The sequence below is a fragment of the Podarcis erhardii genome (genome assembly GCF_964252035.2).
Source record: "Podarcis erhardii genome assembly, chromosome: 6".
NCBI classification, from domain to species: Eukaryota; Metazoa; Chordata; class Lepidosauria; order Squamata; family Lacertidae; genus Podarcis; species Podarcis erhardii.
Window position 1 is genome coordinate 77,002,328 of NC_138510.1, and position 22,735 is coordinate 77,025,062.

At 40.1% G+C, this 22,735-nt stretch overlaps 2 protein-coding genes across 2 annotated transcripts in view; one reads left to right on the plus strand and one right to left on the minus strand.

Annotated features, from left to right (window-relative positions):
• The window catches only part of SLC44A3 (solute carrier family 44 member 3), a 97,647-nt gene extending 86,507 nt beyond the window's left edge, over positions 1–11,140 (minus strand). The window contains exons 1-2 of the mRNA XM_081865885.1: positions 11,000–11,140; positions 7,710–7,849 (exon numbers count right to left, since the gene is read on the minus strand). The gene's annotated coding sequence lies outside the window, so the exon portion shown is untranslated. The remainder of the gene's footprint in view (positions 1–7,709; positions 7,850–10,999) is intronic.
• Positions 11,141–11,253: 113 nt separating this feature from the next.
• F3 (coagulation factor III, tissue factor) lies at positions 11,254–22,632 on the plus strand. Its single transcript, XM_081866154.1, has 6 exons — positions 11,254–11,393; positions 14,764–14,878; positions 16,615–16,802; positions 18,961–19,145; positions 20,451–20,610; positions 21,583–22,632. The coding sequence occupies exons 1-6, from the start codon at positions 11,315–11,317 to the stop codon at positions 21,726–21,728; spliced, it is 873 nt and encodes a 290-aa protein (XP_081722280.1). The 5' UTR covers positions 11,254–11,314; the 3' UTR covers positions 21,729–22,632.
• Positions 22,633–22,735: the final 103 nt, after the last annotated feature.

Below are 22,735 nucleotides of genomic sequence, written 5' to 3' on the forward strand. Positions count from 1 at the left end.
GAGCATACATAATTCACACTTTCTGAAACAGTGTGCAAACTGAAATGCAGCTGTCCCTTTGAAATTCATACTTATTTAAATTTTGAATAGCAGTTCTCCAGTTCTCTTGTGGGCAAGAATGATATACTGGGGTGAAGTGCCCATAAAAACTCATATAAATGAAAATAACACAGAAAAATGCATTATTTTAGGTGAAACTGCTTTGCAAAAGTGTGTGCATTTGGCAAAATTGCATATCGAAATGTGTATGTTAGGAGACTAAACTGCTGGTGAATGTTCATGAAGACTTGAAAAAAAGGCATGTTGATGATGTAATGCAAAAAAATTAGAAACGGTGATAAATGAAATAGACAAATCTGCCCATCCCTAGCTGTAAGTGGTTTCATTTCTTTAAAACATTGTCCCTCTGCCCTCTGCCCAGTGTACAGCTAAACAATTTCCCAGAATAGTACCCTGCAAAGAGGAAAATCGGACAAGAGGAGCCTAGGAATACTGACTCCACAGTGGGAGTGCCTATTAATCAAAAGGAGCAATGTAATAAGGAGAGAGAGGGGAAACAAGAAAAACACTGCAGCCACTGTTTTATTCTTGGCATCGAGCCCACATGGACACAATTTCACTAGACAACATTTTTACTAATGCTGGGCTCCAGCTTTTGCCATGTCCACAAAAAAGTGATGCCAATTCACATCTGTTTCTGAAAAGCAAATTACCTAGGATGTCACAGGTTTTCAAGCATTTCAGAATCCTGCAACTGGATTAAAGCAAGCAATAGATCATTTGGCATGTTCTATCTATGTATCATATTCACAAGACCACATTCTGCCTCTTGGGCACCATAGTCAAACCAAACAACAAGCAGCATTATAAAATGGTGACTATAAAGCCTTTGCAGCTAAATAAATTAAATTTTCACTCCTGTACTGGAAAAGGTTGATAATTCTAGAAGGAGGGTTATTGTTTTTGTTGTTACTATGTTATGTATTTTTGCGTTTTTTATATTGTAAACCAAATTACTCAAACAAGGCAAAGTGCTCCTTGCATGAATATTTTCAATACACTGTAATTTACAGGAAGTCTTTTCAAAAAGGGTAGCTAAGCAAAGAAGAAATGAACTTGTATGCAGAATACATTGTGAAAAGAAAAGGAAAAAAGCTCCAAACCACAAAGTATTCAGTGACATGAAAAAATGCTGAGGAAAAGGGCCAAGGGATTAGACTAAAGAGAAGTGGCTTTCAAGCACTAGGACATAGTTTTGCACATATTAGAGATAACTAGTCTAGACAGGAGTAGGGTGGTGTGGATTCCAAGTGCTCCTTCAAAACCAGACCCTGAGTGGTAGTGACATTTTCTGGTCAATATTAAAGGGCAAATGCATATTTCCAAGTTTGTTTGTGTTTAAGGGAACTCCTTCTGTTTTCTTTTTCTTTTTAGTATTTTAAAGATCCAAAGGAACAGCAATCTGAACTGAAGGACACATTAGAGTATGCATTCCCTATTGTCAAGCACCTTCTTTCGGTGTATCAGTGACCAAGCACTTTAGCCTGAGGAGCTGTATTCTGTTAGCATTCAGATGTTCAGATGCTACTCAAACACTACAAATGGCAAGGCTTTTTTCCAGAGCAGCTTGGTAACCTGTAGATCTGTGAAAGGTGCCAACAATTTCTAAGTGGTTTTTCAACATCTACAGCAAATGTCAGTTCCCATAATTATTTGGGGGAACCCATGACAATTACTCTAGTATGATTAAAAAACCCAAAAGTGTGTACCGTATTTATTTTATTTTAAATATTTATAAACTGGACCAGCAGTATAACAATAAAACATAAATCACATTGTATATCATTATGTTACAACATATAATCTAAAACTAATATGAAAGCCCCTGCAAAATCCTATAATACATTACAATTTAATTTAGCTAGCATAAAACCATTTCCAAAGCTGAAGAAGTAAAATAATAAAATAGTACCATGTCTAACAGACACACTGCTGTAGATATGCTATGAGAAAAAAATGCAAATAGTAGTTTCTAATTAAAAACAAAGGTGGTTGTGTTGGTCCATAAGAAAAAGCTGCAGTCCATAGTTGGGTAATGCCTTTATTATAGGTAGGGATGGAAGAGGAATTTGTACTTTTTGAAATGACAAGCAAAACACAATCATCCTTCAAAATTCACATTCCTCTGAATTTTGTGATGGAGTCCTCCAGCCAAACAATATTTACAAGAGAAAATGCATATATTAGGGGAAAGTGTGGACAAAAATATATTTATGAAAATAACATAGAAGATGCATTATATCAGAGAACATTAGTTGTAAAAATATGAAAATTAGTCAAATTGCATACAAAAGTGCTGATATATTTTTGTGATGATTTTTTAAAAGCAAATTGCTGCAGAAATGTGATTTAGAACTGAATTTCAGATTGGAAAAATGAGAAACTGAGAGAAACAAAATTGGCAAACCATTCAACTCTTATTATGACCAACCAAAAAGTCACAAAAATTGGACTTGAAAATAGAAAACTTGAGTTTTCTAGAACACTTCAATGGTCAGGATGTTACTCAAAGCAAGGAGTGACAGAATGAGAAAAGACAACAAAATAACAAAGGTTCAAAAATAAAGTTAGATGTTGTAGCAATGAGGTCGGTTTGTTTTCAGGCCTATGACATCTAGCCTAACTGTTATATTTCCTTTCTTCTCATTCCATCACCTCCTGCTTCACATAACATCTTGCCTGATTAGGACTTCTGTCACATTTTTGTGACTTTTGGTTGGTCCTAATAACTGTATCTTCATCTAACTGTGGACTTCATAGTAGATTCTACCCTGCTAGCCACCCTGAGAATATAAACACATGTTGACAGTGTAGGATATAAAATAAATAACTAATCTTTGCTGGTATTCTTGACTTTGACTAAATATTCACTCTACTTCTTTTATTCTCATGATGGAACTTTGTGGTCAGAAACCACATGAAATCTTGTTCTGAATGTCTCTTTATATTCATGTCCTTTTATTGTTGAGGCTAGTTAGGAAACAATATTGGAACATAGTGCCAGGAGAAGCTTGATCAAATAGCTGCTATTCTCTTTCAGTAGGTACCTAAGAGTTAGAAGAATGGCTAACTGTATACAGTTTAATGTGGATGTGTTTGGGTAATTTATGGGGTATAACATCTATTTTTATTTTTGTAAAACTGAAAGAGCAATTAGTAATAATCACAAGCAAGATTACAGCTGTTGGAGAAACCACAATGTGGGTTGATTATTTCCTTCAAGACTGCATATCTTTAAACTCCCATTCTGTGTGTAAACCTTTGAAATAGTCCTCATGAAAACAGCATTTTACAGGATTCTTTTAGAAGAAAGAAAATGCTTCTTTCATCAATTTATTTTCCTGAGTCTTTATTTGTGTGCACCAGATTATTTTGTATTAGTCATAAGGTTGAAGAGAGAAAACTACAGGTTGTAACAGTGGAATAAATATTTTGTTTGGTGCCATGAGCATTCGGGTAGCATGTTACTTTGGGAAGCACACTATGAGTGAAATATTTTTAAAACAGTGATAAGGCTATCACTTTAGGTAGCTGTCCTATTTTCTCTCTGCATCATTCCTTCAACTTTTCCAGTTTATCTACACCTATAAACATTTCTGAAAAACCTAAAAGCACAAACTTTCCACAACCCAGCCTGGTTTATAGATGAAGGACAATATATGAACTAGAATAATAGAAAAGGCATTGCTCCATTTCTTCCAGTGTCCCTACTATTACTGTTGCTCTCCAACTTTGAATACAGACACATTGCCCTCAATAGCCCTACTTTGCACATTTAGCATAATGGAACAGGTATGTTGGACTGGATGAAGGGGACGAATTCAATTTTGTTCTATTTTAGTGAGAAAATCCCTAATCCACACTTTCAGAACCAATGTGTGAACCAAAACACAATAATTATTCAGAACTTGCACTTCTCTGAATGCATGATGCAGTGCCCATCTACATAATGACTACAAAATGCATATATTAGGGGAAAGTGTACAGAAAAATGCATGTATTAGTGAAAATTACATACAAACCACATTGGATTAGGGGGATTTGCTTGCAAAAATGTGATAACATTCAAAACTGCATACGTACAAAAATGCGATTTTTAGTAGAAATTTACACTTAAATGCTGGTGAATTTTCATGAGGATTATTGCAGAAATATGAAGAACTGGATTCAAGATTGGAAATATTAGAAACTGAGAGAAGCCAAAATGGACAGATTCATCCACCCCTAGCAAGTTTACAGTGCCACGATTCCTTCTTGCACAGTCACACAGAGAAAGGCTAGCATTAACTAAGCCATATCATTTCAGGCATTTTATGTACACATTCTCCATGAGGCCTGATGAATGTGCACAATGGCTGGTTATGCACAGAGACCATTCAACTCACATTACCCCTAACATATACACACATTTTGCTGGGCATGTTCACACTTGTCACTTTTCCAGAATGGTTGTAAAAAGCAGGTTATAAAGAACAACATTGATATATATAGAGAGAGAGAGACGGACGATTTCCTCTTTCATATCTGTGAGTTACGTGAGCAATTTCCGAGTCACAACTAAAGAATGCTTTACTATTACGGTATATGGTCAAACCTGGAATGTTTATGAGAATGTAGTTTATCGTGCCAGCAATCCATACTCATGATTACTATATCATTGGAGAAACAAGAGCAAGTCCAGGCCTGAACAGTTTCTACCTGTGGGGCTGCCTGGATTTTGATAGCTATTACAGTATATCTTGTATGCGGAAAGAATCAGAAACATAGTAGTAGGAATTTGGCTAAGGGAGACTGCATCACATGTTCATAACATCGCATTTAAAAATAATTAACACAGAATATTTGCCACATTATCCTAACTCAATCACCAATCGTTTTGTGTTAATCACTATGTATTTTCTGCTGGTACACACACAGCACTCAAAGACTTTGATATAGGTAAGGGATCAGACAATAGGAATAAGCTGTCCCTCCACTGTTGTTCAGAAAGGCCCCCCTTAAAACTGCTTTATCCTCTGTGTTTTTAGCCACATTTTGACATTAAGTCTACACTGACATGAAAACTGGTAAATCCTAGCTCAGTTGGGCTTCAGACGTAGTTGCTGACTCGGATCTGTACTGGTACATGATAGGCTATGGACTGCAGCCTTAACTACATTATCTAAAATAAAAGAGCAGTCCAGACCCTTGATCCACTGGACTGGACTGCTGGAGGGAGTCCGGATGCTATAATAATAAGAAACAGAACTCATCAATCATTAACAGCACATAGAATTCACCATCCCTGTTAAAGGTAGACCTGCTCTCATAAGACTACTGTGGGCAGGGACAGAAGTTCCAGCTTTAAAAAAACAAAACCATTCCTTGTGAGTGTAGGAAAGAGGGGAATGAGCATCAGGTTTTAAAATTCAAACTAAGTGTCAAGGTCTGCTCCAGACAGTGGATAAAGAATGCCCCAGATCTTATTTTTTGTACTATAGTAACATAGGTCTGCTAGTGCAGTAGTACCAACACTCCCATACACAGCTAAAGTGGCACAGGCATGTGGAAGAAGACATTATTGGCAATGTCAAAGACTACCCCATAGGAATTCATAAAACTTGATACAACTATATTACATTAAGTAATGTGGTTTTCCCAGTAGTGATGTATGGAAGTGAGAGCTGGACCATAAAGAAGGCTGATCGCCGAAGAATTGATGCTTTTGAATTATGGTGCTGGAGGAGACTCTTGAGAGTCCCATGGACTGCAAGAAGATCAAACGTATCCATTCTTAAGGAAATCAGCCCTGAGTGCTCACTGGAAAGACAGATCGTGAAGCTGAGGCTCCAATACTTTGGCCACCTCATGAGAAGAGAAGACTCCCTGGAAAAGACCCTGATGTTGGGAAAGATTGAGGGCACAAGAAGAAGGGGACAACAGAGGACAAGATGGTTGGACAGTGTTCTCGAAGCTACAAACATGAGTCTGACCAAACTGCGGGAGGCAGTGGAAGATAGGAGTGCCTGGCGTACTCTGGTCCATGGGGTCATGAAGAGTCGGACACGACTAAACAACTAAACAACAACAATGTGGGTGTACTAGTTGGAGGGTTCTCAAGGTGGGGCTGGTGGACTTTGTCACTGTTTGGATTCTGAGAACTACTTTGAATCAAGATGGCAGATCAAAACATGATTATGTTGTGACTTCACATTTTTTGGGCATATATTTTGCCGCTTTTCAGAACATTGGTACCAAACTTGGCACAAGGTTATTGAAGCGAGGTGGCAAAGTTTGTTGATATTTGGTCAACAGCCACCATTCTGAATTAAGATGGTGCACTGAAAAATCACTTTGGTGTGGCTTTGCCCATTTTTCAGCATAGGTTCAATTTGCCTCATTGCCAAACTCAACACAAAGGTCCCTAAGGCAGAGGCAGTGAATTCTGATACCATTTAGATTCCACATGCCATTTTGAATCAAGATGGCAGACTGAAGTGGAGACTTTGCCTGGTTTTTTGCCATAGGTACTAGGCATGAGTACTAGGCATGAGTTAGGGTGGGTGTGCTGGACTTCACGGACATTTGGATGCCAGGCACAAATTTGATTCAAGATGGTAGACTGAAATGTGACTTTGGCATGACTTTGCCCATTTTTAGGCATAGGTTTGATCACCTCTCGATATATTGTTGACAAACTCAACACAGGTTTTCCTGCCTGTAGCAGCCATGGTAACTGAAGTAAACATAGTAAGCTACCTTATAAAGAGTTGGGCCATTGGGCCATCTAACTCAATATTGTCTACACTGATTGGCAGCAGCTCCCCAGGGTTTCAGTCAAGAGTCTCTACCAGCCCTACCTAGTGATGCTAGGAATTGAACCTGAGACTGTTTGCATGGAAAGCAGATGCTCTACTACTGACTTACAGCCTACAGCAAACTAAAGTAAAGACTGACATCTCACAACTAAGTGACAATTTTGCATTCATAGTGTATTAAAAATATTTCTTAGCAAGACTCTGACTGAGCAATGCAGTGCAAAGCACAGTGTTTAGCTAACATACTGAAATTTAATCTCAAATTTATGTTAATTGAGATTATATTAGAATTTTATGCACAACTGAATTTATAAAGCAGTAAAATAAGAGCACATACCAAGACCGACCAGGCATGATCCATTAATGTTTTCTTTCCCATAAAATGATGCTGAAGTGACTATAAATAATTTTACATTAAAGAATGTGCTGAGCCTTCAAAGGAATGTACCAAACACTTGGAAGAATATATACCAAGAATGCAGATCTTTTCCCTACCTCTGTCTCCCTTTCTTCTCCCACACATACCAGTAATTAAACTTTACTTAACTCTACTTAACTCACTTTTTATTAGATTGGAATCTAAAGAAGCTTCCTATAATTATTTTGATTTTCCCTTTCCTTCAGCATAGGTTCTATGGTAAAGTGTTGCATTTATTTTAACTTTAACTTTTAACGAATATATGAAGCTGCCTTATGGTGGCACTTTATCTTCCATGCATGTACATCGTTAAACACCCATGTATCTTTTTAACAGCAGCTGAGCTAAAATGATTATCTCAGTATTTTAAGGGCATTATTTCAATGAGGCAATATATAAGTATTCTATATATATAAATAAATAAATTCACAGACCTAATTCTTTGAATGAACATTCACTTGGAAATCTTCACATTTTCTCTACTTCTTTCTCAGAGGTCTATTTCTGGAATGGCACCATATGAAATGAATTCAGCAAAGTTCAATAGGATTTCAGAAGCCACCTGTGTACTGGACTGAAACAGAAAATATTTGCATCATAATTAGCCTGTTTAACCGATACTTATCTTATATTACATCTCATAGTTTTGTGCAGCTAAAAATAAATTGCAGTTTTTCTAGATTCACAGACATTGATATTTAAAGATAACACCTTACATGTTTGCATTTTTTATTATATTCAAATTAAATTTAACACCATCCTACTACCTATTCGCACAAAATCACAAACAAGTGTATGTCCCTTCCAACAATACTGCCAGATTTTTCTCCCCCAAATCCATGAAATAAATGCTCTCTTTACAAAGCCCTATAGGGAAGTCATGCCCTTACTGGCATGAAGTTTCAAGGGTTTGCCCAACAGGTACTGCAGTCCATGGCCTGACCATTAGGTCCAGTCGCGGATGACTCTGGGGTTGCGGCACTCATCTTGCCTTATTGGCCGAGGGAGCCGGTGTACAGCTTCCAGGTCATGTGGCCAGCATGACTAAGCCACTTCTGGCGAACCAGAGCAGCGCACAGAAACGCCATTTACCTTCCCGCTGGAACGGTACCTATTTATCTACTTGCACTTTGATGTGCTTTCAAACTGCTAGGTTGGCAGGAGCAGGGACTGAGCAATGGGAGCTCACCCCGTCATGGGGATTCAAGCCGCCAACCTTCTGATCGGCAAGCCCTAGGCTCTGTGGTTATTTAACCCACAGCACCACCCGCGTCCCAACTCAGGTTAAGAACTTAATTCGTTCTTAACCTGAAACCTGAAACTGTTCTTAACCTGAAGCACTGTAGCCTTATGAGGCTTTGCCCTCGGGTGGAAAAAAGTATTGCACCCGGGAGACGGAGTGGGAGTCAACAGACACTGAAGGAATAGTTTCGGAGAAAAAGCTTTATTTCTACCATCCATGAACTGGTAGAAGGAGCAAGTGTGATAGATTCACAAAACAAGCACGGGTTCACAGTCATTTGCACAGAGCATATATTCCCCTTCCAGTTCCCTCCCCTTTCTCATCCTCTTCAGGAGTCCTGCCCCATGAGCTCACCCCGTCATGGGGATTCAAGCCGCCAACCTTCTGATCGGCAAGCCCTAGGCTCTGTGGTTATTTAACCCACAGCACCACCCGCGTCCCAACTGGCTGCATAGTAGCGAGAAATTCCTCAGTTACTGCTTTTTGCAGCTTGGAGATACTGCAAGAAATGAAAAAGCACCTATGTACATACAGCCAAATTACCATTTGAGCGAGTCCTAAGAAAGTACAGGTACTTCCAGGTGACTGTTATTGTGGGGTTGGTGCTCCTCACACGTACAAGCTTGTCGCAGTGTCCACATGACATCATGGGTCTCAAAATGCCAAATTCTTTCCCCTTTCCTTGTACCACTTTTGATACTTTTTGTGATATAGCAGTACAGTGGTACCTCAGGTTAAGAACTTAATTCGTTCTTAACCTGAAACTGTTCTTAACCTGAAGCACTGTAGCCTTATGAGGCTTTGCCCTCGGGTGGGAAAAAGTATTGCACCCGGGAGACGGAGTGGGAGTCAACAGACACTGAAGGAATAGTTTCGGAGAAAAAGCTTTATTTCTACCATCCATGAACTGGTAGAAGGAGCAAGTGTGATAGATTCACAAAACAAGCACGGGTTCACAGTCATTTGCACAGAGCATATATTCCCCTTCCAGTTCCCTCCCCTTTCTCATCCTCTTCAGGAGTCCTGCCCCATGAGTTCCTCTGAGCATGAACAGAAAGCTCCTGTCTTGGAGTCTTTTGGACTTTTCCCAGGAAAGGGGGTGAGAAGCCAAAGGGGGGTGGGTCGAGGAGCCTTGTGGTTCAGCATGTCCAAGATGTTGCAACTGAATGAGATAAGACTCAGTTCTCAGGCTTGCTTTGAACAGAGCCTATTCATTAGCCTTTTTGAAGCTCTCTTGTACTGATAAAAGTAACGGTTTGCCGTTGCACAGCATCTTGTGAGAAAACAGAGGAAAACTTTAACTGTGGATTTTTAGAAGATAGAAAAGGAATTTTGGACAGTTTTGAGGCCTGGTTGGGGGGGATGACTTTGGGACTAGGTGGGGTCACCTGTCCTCACCTCCTTCAGCACCACTTTAGCTAATGGGGTCGCTAAATGGGGTCACTTTAGCTAATGGGATCGTGCACGATTTCTGTTCTTATCCTGAAGCAAAGTTCTTAACCCGAGATAATATTTCTGGGTTAGTGGTGTCTGTAACCTGAAGCGTCTGTAACCTGAAGCGTATGTAACCTGAAGCGTATGTAACCCGAGGTACCACTGTATATAAATACTTTTATGGTTTCCCCCTCCCTTCTGTATTCTCATTTTATTATTCCATTTGGGTTTCTTCCCTATTCGTTAGTATTTCTGCGTTTTGTATGTGCTTATGTCAATAACCTTTCTGTATGAAAAATGACCATAATAATAATAATAAAATTTCTTATTGAATTTAAAAAGAAATAAAAATAAAATAATTGAATCCAGATTTGCCTACCACAGAAAAATCCACATAATCACAGAATAGTAGAGCTGGAAGGAACCCCCAAAAGTCATCATCTCAACACACCGTCCCGCTCCAATTTGAAACCATATCAGGCCCTTGCTTAGCTTCGCAAGTTGCACTAGCAAGTTTTATCGCTGCGCCCCTGGATGAACAAAATACCTGCTGCCAACGACTCAGTTGTGCTATATCTGGTCAACAGGTTTCATTCATAAGCCTTTCTAGGGAGGAAAAAATAATTATATGGCAAAGAAATTCTCCCTGGGTGCTGGACCCACTCGAGGGGAAGAAATCAGCGAGGGGAAGGTTGGACTAGATGTCTCCTCCCCCCTCCCCGGTTGCAGTTAATTTTAGGACTGCTTAAGCCGAAGATGTCGAGTGGCCGCGCCCGTTTCTATAGCGCCGCCGAGGTCGTGTCCTTCGCAGCTTGTTCAAGGGGAACTACAGGGGGCGGGTTGCTCCAGGCTAGGCAAAGCGCCCGGCCTCAGTCGGAAGTTCTCCTTCTCTTCCCTCAAAAAAAGAAAGGCGCCGCTTTGCTTCGCCTCACCCCCCCCCCCCCCCGCCATCTCCCTCAGCGCTTTCTTTCCCTTTTCGCCCGTCCTTGCCAAGGCACCTGGGCAGGGGAAAAAGGCGGGAAGCCTCGCTCGCGGCCTCTCCCTCACCTGGCCTACGCGCGGCGCGGGGCAGGGAAGGAAGGAAGGAGCGGCCCTCTTGTCTGCGCCGCGGGGGTGTGGGAGCTGAATCACAGCCAGCCAGCCACCGGGTGACTCACGCAGAACACACTCCAGCCAACCCTCCCCGTCTAACCCCGGACTTTCCCGAGGGGGGAGCCGGTACTATAAGAGAGTGAGGAGAAACTCGCTTCCGCGCCTGATTGTTTTTTGCTCGCGCGCGACACGGACACCACGCGCGTTTCGGTCGCGCAACGGTTTTTTTGTTTTTGTTTTTCCCTCTCCTCTCGCCGGACGTTCGAAGGGATGGCGGGCGCCGCCAATAGCAGCCGGGCGCTGCTGCTTCTCCTCTGCGCGCTGCTCTACCTGGCGCGCCTCAGCTCAGGTGAGTCGAGGAAGGCGCGAGACCGTCGCAGCCTTCTCGCTCTTGCTCTTGCTCTCTCGCTCGTTCTCCTTTTTCTGGAACGCTTCGCCTCACCGGGTTGCGCGGGCGCGCAGTCTTGCGCCGCCGAGGGAGACAGCCGGGACGCCGCTGGATTTTTGCGTGCATGGACTTGCATAAGCATGGGGAAGAATTTTTTTCGCCGTTTTTCCAGCCGAGCTTTTCCCCTCTTGTTTATAGTACCTCGGACAGAGGGGGCTGTGCATTAAAGGGGTGCGCACTGTTGTTCTGGTTTGGGCAGACTGAAGCCACAATCCTATATGCAGATCGTAGAGTTGGAAGGGCCACCCAGGGTATTCCAACCTCCCTGCAATGGAGGAATCCAGGGGTGCCAACTTGAATAAAATATTTGGGGGCCCAGGTAAGCTGGGCACCGCATAATCGATCACATGGTGCGGCACACACACATACCTATTTGAATGGCAGTGCCCATCACCTTGGAGTGGAGCCTCTAATATTTTATAGGGGTGGAAGGGACCTCAGCCCCTAGGAGATGGACCCTGTGCACAAATTTCAACCCAAGCATGCGTGACATGATGGCTGTCCAATCTCTTGCTTAAAAACCTCCAAGGAAGGAGAGTCTGTTCTTGTGCGAGTGCATTCCACCGTCAAACAGCTCTTACTGTCAAAAAGTTAAAACAAAACAAATTCCTTCCAGTAGCACCTTAAAGACCAACTAAGTCAGTTCCCGGTATGAGCTTTTGTGTGCATGCACACTTCTTCAGATACACGAAAGCACACGAAAGCTCATACCGGGAACTGACTTAGTTGGTCTTTAAGGTGCTACTGGAAGGAATTTGTTTTGTTTTGACTATGGCAGACCAACACGGCTACCTATCTGTAACTGTCAAAAAGTTGTTCTTGGTGTTTAGTCCAAATCTCCTTTCTTGCAACTTGAATCCATTGGTTTGGGTCCTAGCCTCCCAAGCTGGAGCTACCTGGGTACTAAGCTTAGGTTTTGGCTAAAAGATTACTCTTCCCAAAGTGGGAGGATGAAATTATAGCGTGAAAGGTATGGAGTGTGTTGGCTGTGTTTGGAAATATAGTTGCTTTAAGTTATTACGAGGGATGTTCATGATGCTCAAGGACAACATTTGTAGATATGCAAGCCTTTCAGTATTAATGTTTCCCTGGTAGAACCTTTAAAAGGAAAATAACAAAGAGGTACAGGTTTTCAGGCATTTCTGATGGAGGCTCAAAACAGATTATTCATACATTGTAAATGGGTCGCTGGCAACAGGTGTTTTTTATTTCATTGGATTTTGTGGAAAAGGTAAATCCAGTTGGAGTGGGGAATAAGAGCTAGCATTTTGATGCTAATGTCACGTATAAAATATGCATGCATTAGCAGCACTGATCCCACAATAAGCACCTGTGCTAGACATCTTCCTCCACCCCATTTCCCAACTTTTTTCTACAAGACCATTTTCTGCCTGAAATCATTTGGCAATTCTGTGGCTTAATGGCACTGTATTTGTCTAGTTCTATGTGATGTGTGAATTTGGTTCTTGTGGATATCACGGGAGCGGATATACTGGGGTACTATCCTATAAAATAAATGTATTGTTCAGGCAGTGGAATGTGGAATTTTTGGAAATTTCATGGAATTATTAATTGTATACATCATACATCACAGACTGGAATTATGAACTGATTGTTGGATGCCTCAGAAGTGGACATTTTGAGCTGTTTTTGTTATAATGGGTTTGTCTGGAAATGATTAGTGAAATCTTAATATTGTAAGTCTTGAAATAAATATTCAAGATCAATATTTTAAACAATTTGCACTGTTAGTTGCAACAGTTTTATTGACAAAATATCTGTGCTGTCTTGCCTCACTTTCTAAAGCTAATTAGGTCACAGTGTTGTCGTCTTTAGCTGGATCTAATAAGGGTATTAGGAAAACATTCCTGCCAGTTCTCTAAACCTGAGGTTTTTTGTTCTTAATTACATAGCAATTTACTACATTAAAAACCCCCAGTACAAAACACTTAAACTTGATCATTACCTCCTAATACCTTCCTCTTCATTTTCTGAATAGTGTACATGTTTGTTTGTTTTTATTTAATTTTCTAATTTGGGTATTGATACATCTATTCTATAAAGAATTATTGTTAAGTGGATATACTAAGGAGTACATGCTCATTGTAAACAGAATTCAGTTTATGTATAGTTTTAGTTTGTATAATTACTTTTCTTACAATTTGTTTTTCAACAAGAATAGAAGCATGCATAACAAAAAAAGATTGATGGCCCATATAGCTGAATGTAATCTGCCAGTTTTTAATGGCCAAAATCTAAATTATTGCTTCTGAAGCTTGGGAACCCTCTTAATAAAACATTTTTTGTCAAGCATTAGAATGGATTTAAAGCTTGAGGAAAATTACAGACTGTTCCCAGAATAATAAACAATGTTGTGAAGCTGAGGCTGTGAGGAGCATATAAATGTCCCTGAATAGAAAAGAAATCTGACTGAAAGTGGAGCATAAGTAAATGAACCTTCTCTGCATATTCAGCATTGAAAAGGGGTTATTTTGCTAAGGTCCATTGATACTACCATCCTGTTTCCCATAGTGGCCAATCCGATAGTACAGAGAAGCTCACAAGAAGCAGGGCATGAAGTCAATACCCCTCTCCCATTGTTTCTCCCCAACAGCTGGAGGCTCCATACATCCAGCCACTTATAAGACTAACTAACCATGAATAAATAGAATGAGAGTGTGAGTCCACATTTTCCTCTGCCAAAATTTCAGGTCAGAAATGAGAAACCTGTGGCCCTCCTGGTGTTGACTCCCAGTTCCCATCAGCACAGCTAGAATGGCCAATGGCGGGGGACTATGGGTTCTTCTGGCACAGCAGCACATCCTTTTTCTCTTCTTCCCCCACATGCTCTCCAAAATCTTATCCAGAGCTGATTTTGAGGGCACGCCAGGGTTGGGGCTTGGAGAGGAGGGGAGGGTCTCTTCTGCCAGCACAAATTTCTTGTGCCAGCAGTAAGGAAGCATTGGACACTGCCCTGTGGAAGTTGTCTTCCAGCAAAAAGACTACAGCAATACTTAGATATTTTGGGCATATCGACCATGCAGATTTGGACTGACTTAACAGTCACTCCTGTCCAACCCTGGAAACTAGTCACGCGAGAGAGATTGGGACTCTTGGTGCCATCTATAAGCTTTGTGAGTGGCCATGAAACTGATAAACTGATACATTTTGTAGTTAAACCCTTAGCCATTTGTTGCACACAAAGAACTGTGGGCCATGGGGTAAGCCATATATTGCCTGACTAATCCTTGTTCTATTTCTACTTTTAAAGGCAACTCTGAAGTAATGAAAGCAGTCAACATTACCTGGTCATCCATCAATTTTAAGACAATACTACAATGGGAGCCCAAGCCAGTCAACTATTTTTATACAGTTGAAATAGATGGGTATGTTGAACATAAACATGGAGATTGCTACCACACGTCTAGCCTGGTCTTAGTGTAGTTATTTGAAAGTAAGAACAATTGGTTTCACTGACTTTGCAGCACTGAGGCTGCAGTTCAATTCATTCTCTTACCACCCTTCGCCCCCCCAAAAGGAAAAGCAAAGCCACAGTTGAATGCAGATTTGAGAACGAAGACTTGAGATCTGAAGCTTTCTAGTCCCCCATTTAAAAAATAAATCCAGCTACGTAGGCTTGAATTATGTTCCTCTTCTCCTGATTACCACAAGGCCTAATTAGTCTGTTTGCATATTAAGTAGAATTTGTTCCTAAGTAGACTGGTAATTTCTTTTTCTCTCCACATCCTCCTGTTGCCTCCAAGGCAAAAAAAAAAGCAGTTTTCATGGGATTAGCTTTAACAAGAGTGCTTGCACATGGAGGAAAGTCTACCATATGGTAATTGTAGTAGCTTTGTGCCAGTCTATCGCTGATCTGTGTAATATGCACTGTGCTGCGAGTAAGTTGTGCATGCTCTAACATAATTGAACTATGGTATCCCAGCAGCAGAACTGGGTACAACTGCTAATATTAGACCAGGAGTGGGAAACCTGTGGCCTGCCAGATGTTGCTGGACTACAGTTGCCATCATCCCTGACTATTGGCCATGCTGGCTGTGGCTGATGGGGAGTTGGAGTCAAACAACACCTTGAAGGCCACAGGTTGCCCAACCTTGTTCTAGACTCTGCATGAGTTTCAAAGTGCCTTGGGGGGGACACTGTTTTTCTTCTCCACTAGATCAGCTAAGCAAAGGGAGATGATGAAGATCGATAAGTTTTAAAATGATTACTTTGGGTGCTGCTTTTGTTTGGTTTTTAAGGAAAGAGAGCTGGTCAGACAATACTGATGTAAATAGCATTGTACTTTGTATCTGATGAGGACAGTATGGTGGTGCTTTCTGCTAACTTTTGGCAGTGATGAGGTGTACATTCTGGTATTACTGCAGTTAGCCAGGTATCGCCACTTAACACACTGGTATATTCCCCACTGAAATAAAAAAAAAGGTTGCCCAGAATTGTGCCTTATGTAAAATAACTGTTTCATGATCAACATGGTATTTCTGGGGGGAAATGATCTAATTTTGATAAATACTGTGCTGCACTTCCTTCAGACCTTTGTAGTTAGCTACCTGTCACTGCTAATATGAAATTTCATAGTTATGTGTAATATCTAGGAATTACACTAAGGTTGTTAATGATTAACAATTCAGGAAGGGATGATAGCTCAGTGGAGAGTACACGGTTTGCATTTGAAAGTCAGATCCTGGTATTTCCAGGTAGAACTGAGAATATCACCTCTGCCACCCTGGAAAGCTGCTACCCATCATTGTCAACAAATACTGAGCTAGATGGACTGTTAGCCGGACTTGGTATAAGGCAGCTCCCTATGTTCCAGTATCAACAAAGATATCAAAGCTATGCATTTTTCTGCTATCTACTGTATTTTAATTAACAAAGTTGTCCTATAAGTTATTGGAAGTGGCTATTTCCTATTAATTCACAGGCATGAAACTTTTATCTCCCTAATTATACTCTTCATTGCATATTAACATACACAGACAAGCTCACAGCTGGTTTTGTTAATTTGATTGGACCTGTTTACAAAACAGACAAACTTCATTATAGCGAAATACATTCATTCTATGAAATATTAGCTAATGCAGTATGCTCTTGATCTTTACAGGGACCGATTAGTTCGGAAGAAAATATGCATTCACACTTCAGCAACTGAATGCGACGTTACAAATGCACTGAAGGATGTAAAAGATGTCTACGTTGCTCGCATATATTCCGAAGTGCCAAACAGGGACCCTGATGATTTTGATATCCCACCTTATGAAGTGTCTTCAGAGTTCATACCTTACGCCCAAAGTAAGTAAAAATATATTAGCTCTTCTTTGGTTTTTTCCAACAGCATGGGGCTCTGCACACAGATTCTAAGTCTTACAAAGTGTTGATATACTTGTCCGTGCACCAGACCTGTATAAAAGTTTATATAGAGAAGGCATCCTATCTGTCTGCTATGCAGCCCTGAAATTCACGGTTAAGGAACAAAACATTAGTTGTGCAGGAAATCCATGCATTAAATGCAGCTGTAGGAAGGCAAGGCTAATTTGACTGGGAGCAGCAATGGTGAGAATATTTCCTCTGCACCATTCCCCCAGTCAAAATTGCCTTTTCCTTTGCTGCGGTTGCTGCTTGCACCATGGTGAGAAAAACTGAGGACAACCCTGTACGTCTTTCCTCCGTGTGTAGCACTATTGGTAGGAAAAATGGCGCAGCAGAGGGAAAGATTAAACACCTTCTCCCTCCTCTGCTTCAATTAAACTGGCAGTGCCCTCACAGCACACACATATTGTTTAAATAATGCTGAGATACTAACTCACGCAAGTGGCTGTATAACGTGTGCTTTCTCACTAGACCATCCTACCTGGGATACCATTTTGGTCCCTGCGTTTTGTACCATAGCTTGCAGAGTTTGTATTGTAGGATTCTTGTTGATGTACATTGGTTCTTACGCAGACAGGCATGCCAACCAACATGCTGGGCCCATGGAGCAAGGAGCCATAGCCAAGATCTCCCTCCCATACAAAAGACGCCAAACAGTGTCGCCTTTCATTTCTCTCTTTCTGTTGTTACTAATAACATTATGATTTATGGCACACTGTGGTGCACCGCATTGTAAGTGCTTGTACGGCAAGCAAATCAGTCTTCAAGTCAAGTTTTGTGACAGGAGTGGGGAACCTCAGGCCCAGCGACGAAATGTCACCCTTTAGACCTAACTGCAGATTCTCCCAGGCCCCACACCAGCTCTGCTATGTACCCTCAAGTGCTTTTGCCTGGTGAAAATGTGTCCTTCAATTGTGATCATGCTTCTCACTTTCCTGAATGGGAGAGGTGGACATGTAGAAACCTTTTATTTTTGTGTAGCTGAAATGTGGCCTACTGTGAAAAGTGAACACTGTTTAAATTGCTCTGCCTGCTCCACTGGCATGCGGCCCCTGGAAGGCTGCCTATGATAAAGTGTGGCCCTCAAGCTGAAAAAAGTTTTCCCCTTGCCCTTCTCTATAATGCCCTAAGTCAGGGCTGTCTAACTACCAAGAGACTGCGATCTACTCCCACTATAAAAAAACTGGCAGTGATCTACCCATTGGATGACCAGAGTTGTTGAACTTTTTTTAGGAAGCAAAAGTTGAGATTTTTTTTTGGAAGCCAGAGTTGTTGAGCTTAGGCCTCCCCTAAGACATCTCCTTAATTATGCCATGAGAATATAGCACAGCAAAGCTTTACAGCACAGTCCTGAAAGCTTACTGTGGATCTTTGGTAATAAAATCCGCTAGGATAAGGTTACCAGATTTTTTTCAATGAATCTGGGGACACTTTTCAACTTCCTACTAAATAGATGGATTTTGTCAGGGGACTGATTTGCAAATCCGGGGACTGTCCCTGGGAAATGGGGACGTCTGGTAACTTTACGCTAGGAAGTCCTTTCTGCTGGGGATAACCTGGACTGAAATTCCCAGGTGCCAGAAAAGGTTATTTATGTATGTAACAATTGAGTCCTGTGTTTTCTTAGCCACAAAATGGAAAGTGATCGAGGTAACTAAAGAGGATTGGCAACTTCAGTTGACAAAAAATGCACAACTTGCAGATCTAACATACATAAAAAGAGAGCAAGAAGAACACATGTTTAAAGAAGATTGAAAAACATTTTTTGAGTATATGGAAAGTAACTGTGTACAGTTGAAAACGCTGGCAGCACTAAAATAAATTCAACAGAGTAAATAAACCTTGATGGATGTAAAAGTGGAAAATTGATTTGAATGGTTACAGTAAAATATGCAGGGATGTATAATATGTAAAATGAACCATGGAAAGAGAAGAAGGGAAGTCATTGGATACTTTAAAGTTTGTAAAATGTTTATTTGAAATTGTAAAACAGAAAAATCAATTAAAAAAATTATTATTTAAAAAAAGAACCCTGCTCGGAGTTGATTTTTAATCAGTACAAAAACTACTTCTCTTCTAGCTGAGATTGGCGTGCCAACAATCAAAAGTTTTGAACAAAAAGAGAAAACTTTGAAAGTGGAGATAGCAGATCCTCTAACGCCTTACAGATTTGAAGGAAATGGAAGCTTTCGAAGTATTAGGGACATATTCAAAGATGATCTAGAATACACACTGTACTATTGGAAAGATCAAAGTACAGGAAAGGTGAGCATCTGTTTTCAATCTCCCAAGTCTTTAATTTCCTTAATGTTTATAATAAGTACAAAGGACAAGCTGGCAATCTAAACTAAATTTCTACTTAAAAGAAATGAACTATAGCCTTAAAAAGAGTTCAGTACTTTAATAGTCTGGTCAGAGGCTGTTCTCCAGGTCCCCCAGCCATCTGAAGTGTGGTGCTATTGAAGAAAGGGGCTTTCAGCGGCAAAACCCTAATTTTTGGAATGCTGTCCCAAAAGACGTTTTCCCGGTGCCTATTCTGGTGGAATTTGCTCCCACAAGTGGTTGTGATGACCCTTGACTTGGATGGCTTTAAAATATGGCCAGATAAATTCCTGGAGGATAAGGCTATGTTCTTCCTCTGCAGTTGGAGACAGTATGCCTTTGAATGCCTTTTGCTGGAAATCTCAAAGTGGGGGAGAGGTTCTGCTTTTGTGTTTCTCATAGATATAAGCTTAGAAAAGAATGCAGGACTAAATGGGTGCCAGCAGGAATCTTTTTAGGTTCTTATTATGCCTTTCTAGCCCTAAGTAAATACCTTCTTATCTTTACAGACTTTCAGATTAGTATTGGTCTGTTTTTATTTGGACGCTACTTTTGCAGAGCTGCTGCTTTTAGCTTATTTCATATTTTATTGTGCCCTGATATTGTATTTGAATGGCATAACCCTGCAAACTCTATTATTTAATCCATAAAGTTTATGCCTCTGCATAAAAAGTTAAAGGAGACCAAAGTTAACATATATTTATCTTCTTCTTTTTTTATGTTAAAATTTTAATCCGTATTAAGTATTAACCTTTTTCATATTGCAAAAAGGTTAATGTTAGGTACTTAAAAGTAGAGGCTGATGCTAATACTCTTCCTTAAATTTGTTATACATTTACAAACAGATCTATCTTTATCTTAACCTAGTTTATTTAAGTATTTGAAATATGTCGAAAGCTTCTTTCAAGAAAATGGTGTTTCGAAGGCTACCTTCATTAGTAACAAATGCACAATTTTATGAACGTTAAACATTAAACATACAGTTCAATTTACAATGAAACAATCAGTTTAAACAAACCCAGTACAACAAAATTCAACAGTCACCAACCACCAGCAGCATGCAACTATTAACTTCCTGTTCCTACAACCACTTTTTAAAATTTAATGATATGACTATTAAGATGAAAGTACCTTTTCTCCTTTGAGCCTTTAACCTACTATGTACTTTGGACTTGCTTAATCTGTATTCAGAGTAAAGAACTACATTACTTGCAAATACATCTTCAAATCCTTTTTTTCTGATTGTAGAAACAGGAAAACACAAAAAGCAACCTCTTTGAAATCCGTATCGACAAAGAGAAGAACTACTGCTTCTATGTTCAAGCTACTGTTCCATCACGCTCAACAGACCGTAGCAGTCAAAAAAGCAGTGTAAAATGTACTAGTGTTAGAAGAGACGAACTGGATGGTATGTATCATGACACCACAAACTTAGCCTTTAGTATATAAATCATTCCTATCAAATTACTTTAAGCCCTTGCTGATGGATTTCAGTTTAGACTGCTTTCTGTAGGTGCATTCAGTGTTTTACCTATTTCTTGCTGCTGCAAAGTTGGCACTGCAGATAGTCAGTAGTTTCCTTTCCCAAAATTGTGTTTTCATCTGGTCACTTTCTTTCTTTCACAAGGACTGTCCACTTTTCCCCTAAGAGCTAAATTCATATCCAGAAGTATCGCCATCCCAGTATGGAATTTTGTGGCATATATATTTACCAATGCAAAACATCTAAGGCATACATATGTTAACTGTGTAGCACAATTCTTTGTAAGCTTTAATCAGAAGCAAATCCCAATCAAACTTGGCTGCCATGTCAATGTGCATATGGTTGAAGCCTTAGATGTGGAGGACCTGGAAGTCCTAGAAGGGCTGTATCACATCATTGTTCTGAATACGTAGGTGGGTTCTAACCAACTTTTGAGTCCTGCATTGGAGCAAATCTATGTTGTTTGTTTGTTTAAGTATGAAGTAGTTTCATAAAAAATACATCATGCTTGGCAGAAGGACTGATTCCACATTAAAGGGATGTGGGCTTTTTTGAGGACTACAGACCAATTAGATGTCGCAAGAATGATGCGGGCTGCTTGGTTTAAGCAACAAACATAGGGAGCTATGTTAGAGAAGGGTTCAGTTCCATTGACCACATTGTGTATCCCAATGTTAAAACACCAGCCCTGCTTTATATATGATTGTTACAGACATATAATTAAACTAATGTGATGCCCTGCTTAGGACTCTAAGATTTTAGCCTTCAAGAGAAACAGCTCAACATATTTCAGGTTTGGAATCCAGATTAGTTTTATTCTGAAAACATAGCCAATAGCTGTTGGGGTGAAAAGCATGTCCTTGAACTGATTTTGTGTCTTTTTTTCTTCTTCTCCAGGTCTTGAATTAGAAGTAATTCTTATAATAGCAGCTGTTGCGGTTGGAGTCATCGCTCTAATTATTATTTTATCTGTGGTTGCATATAAATGCACAAGATCAAAGCCTGCAGCAACCAAAAAAGAGAGTGTGCCCCTAAATGCATAAGGGGGAGAAACACTAAAGGCAAATCGGCGTTATTGCTGCAAAGGTGACAGCTCAGTCAGTAGAGCATGAGACTCTTAATCTCAGGGTTGTGGGTTCAAGCCCCATGTTGGGCAAAAGATTTCTGCATTGCAGGGGGTTGGAGTAGATGACCCTTGTGGTTCCTTCCAATTCTACAATTCTACTATTTTCCCTGAGAAATTCTCCTACCTGTGGAAGCAATGACCACAGACCCTTCAATCAAGGGGCATTTGTTGTTTCTGTGAAACATTTAGAGTTAAAACACTATTTTAAAAACCTGTTTTATTCGGCAGCAACTGTGATAACTTGTTTTAAAATGTGTTAACTGACAGATATGGTGAAAATACTACTGTTCATTTTGCACTTTGGGTGTATATTTAGATCGGTGGTTCTGGGTACATTAGCTGGTACGGGTTATAAGATGCTGTAAGTGTAAGGAAAGGGTTTTACACTCTTGCCAGACCTTATATAATGCGTTGCGGTGTGAATCAATATAAAACATTAGAATGTGCCAGATCCAGGTACGTGCTGTAAAGTTTGAAAGTTCTGAAACTGACTTCGAAGATCCCCAAAGTTGATGACCAACATTATCGGCATCCACCTTGAAATAACTGAATACATACAGGATATCATACCTGTTATGTATCAGGATTTAGCACTTTAAATTTATACTGCTTATTAACTGCTGGACAGAGACAAAATTAACTATTTAAAGTGGCGTATGTCTATAAACAAAGTTGATGTAATTTGACATTCTTTGTGTTACTACGTACAATCAATGTTATATTTATGATTTTTATGAATGGGTGTTTATTTTTGTATATATTGCACTAACTTATTATATCTAATTTTTACAGAAATAAAGGTAAATGGGAATAATGGAAAATTCTCGTTTCTTGAATGGAGGGAGGGTTTTTCATCGCCAGATGCTAAATGATTATGGCTTAGCGGCATGCCAATAAACTACTCATTAGTGTACATTTAATCTC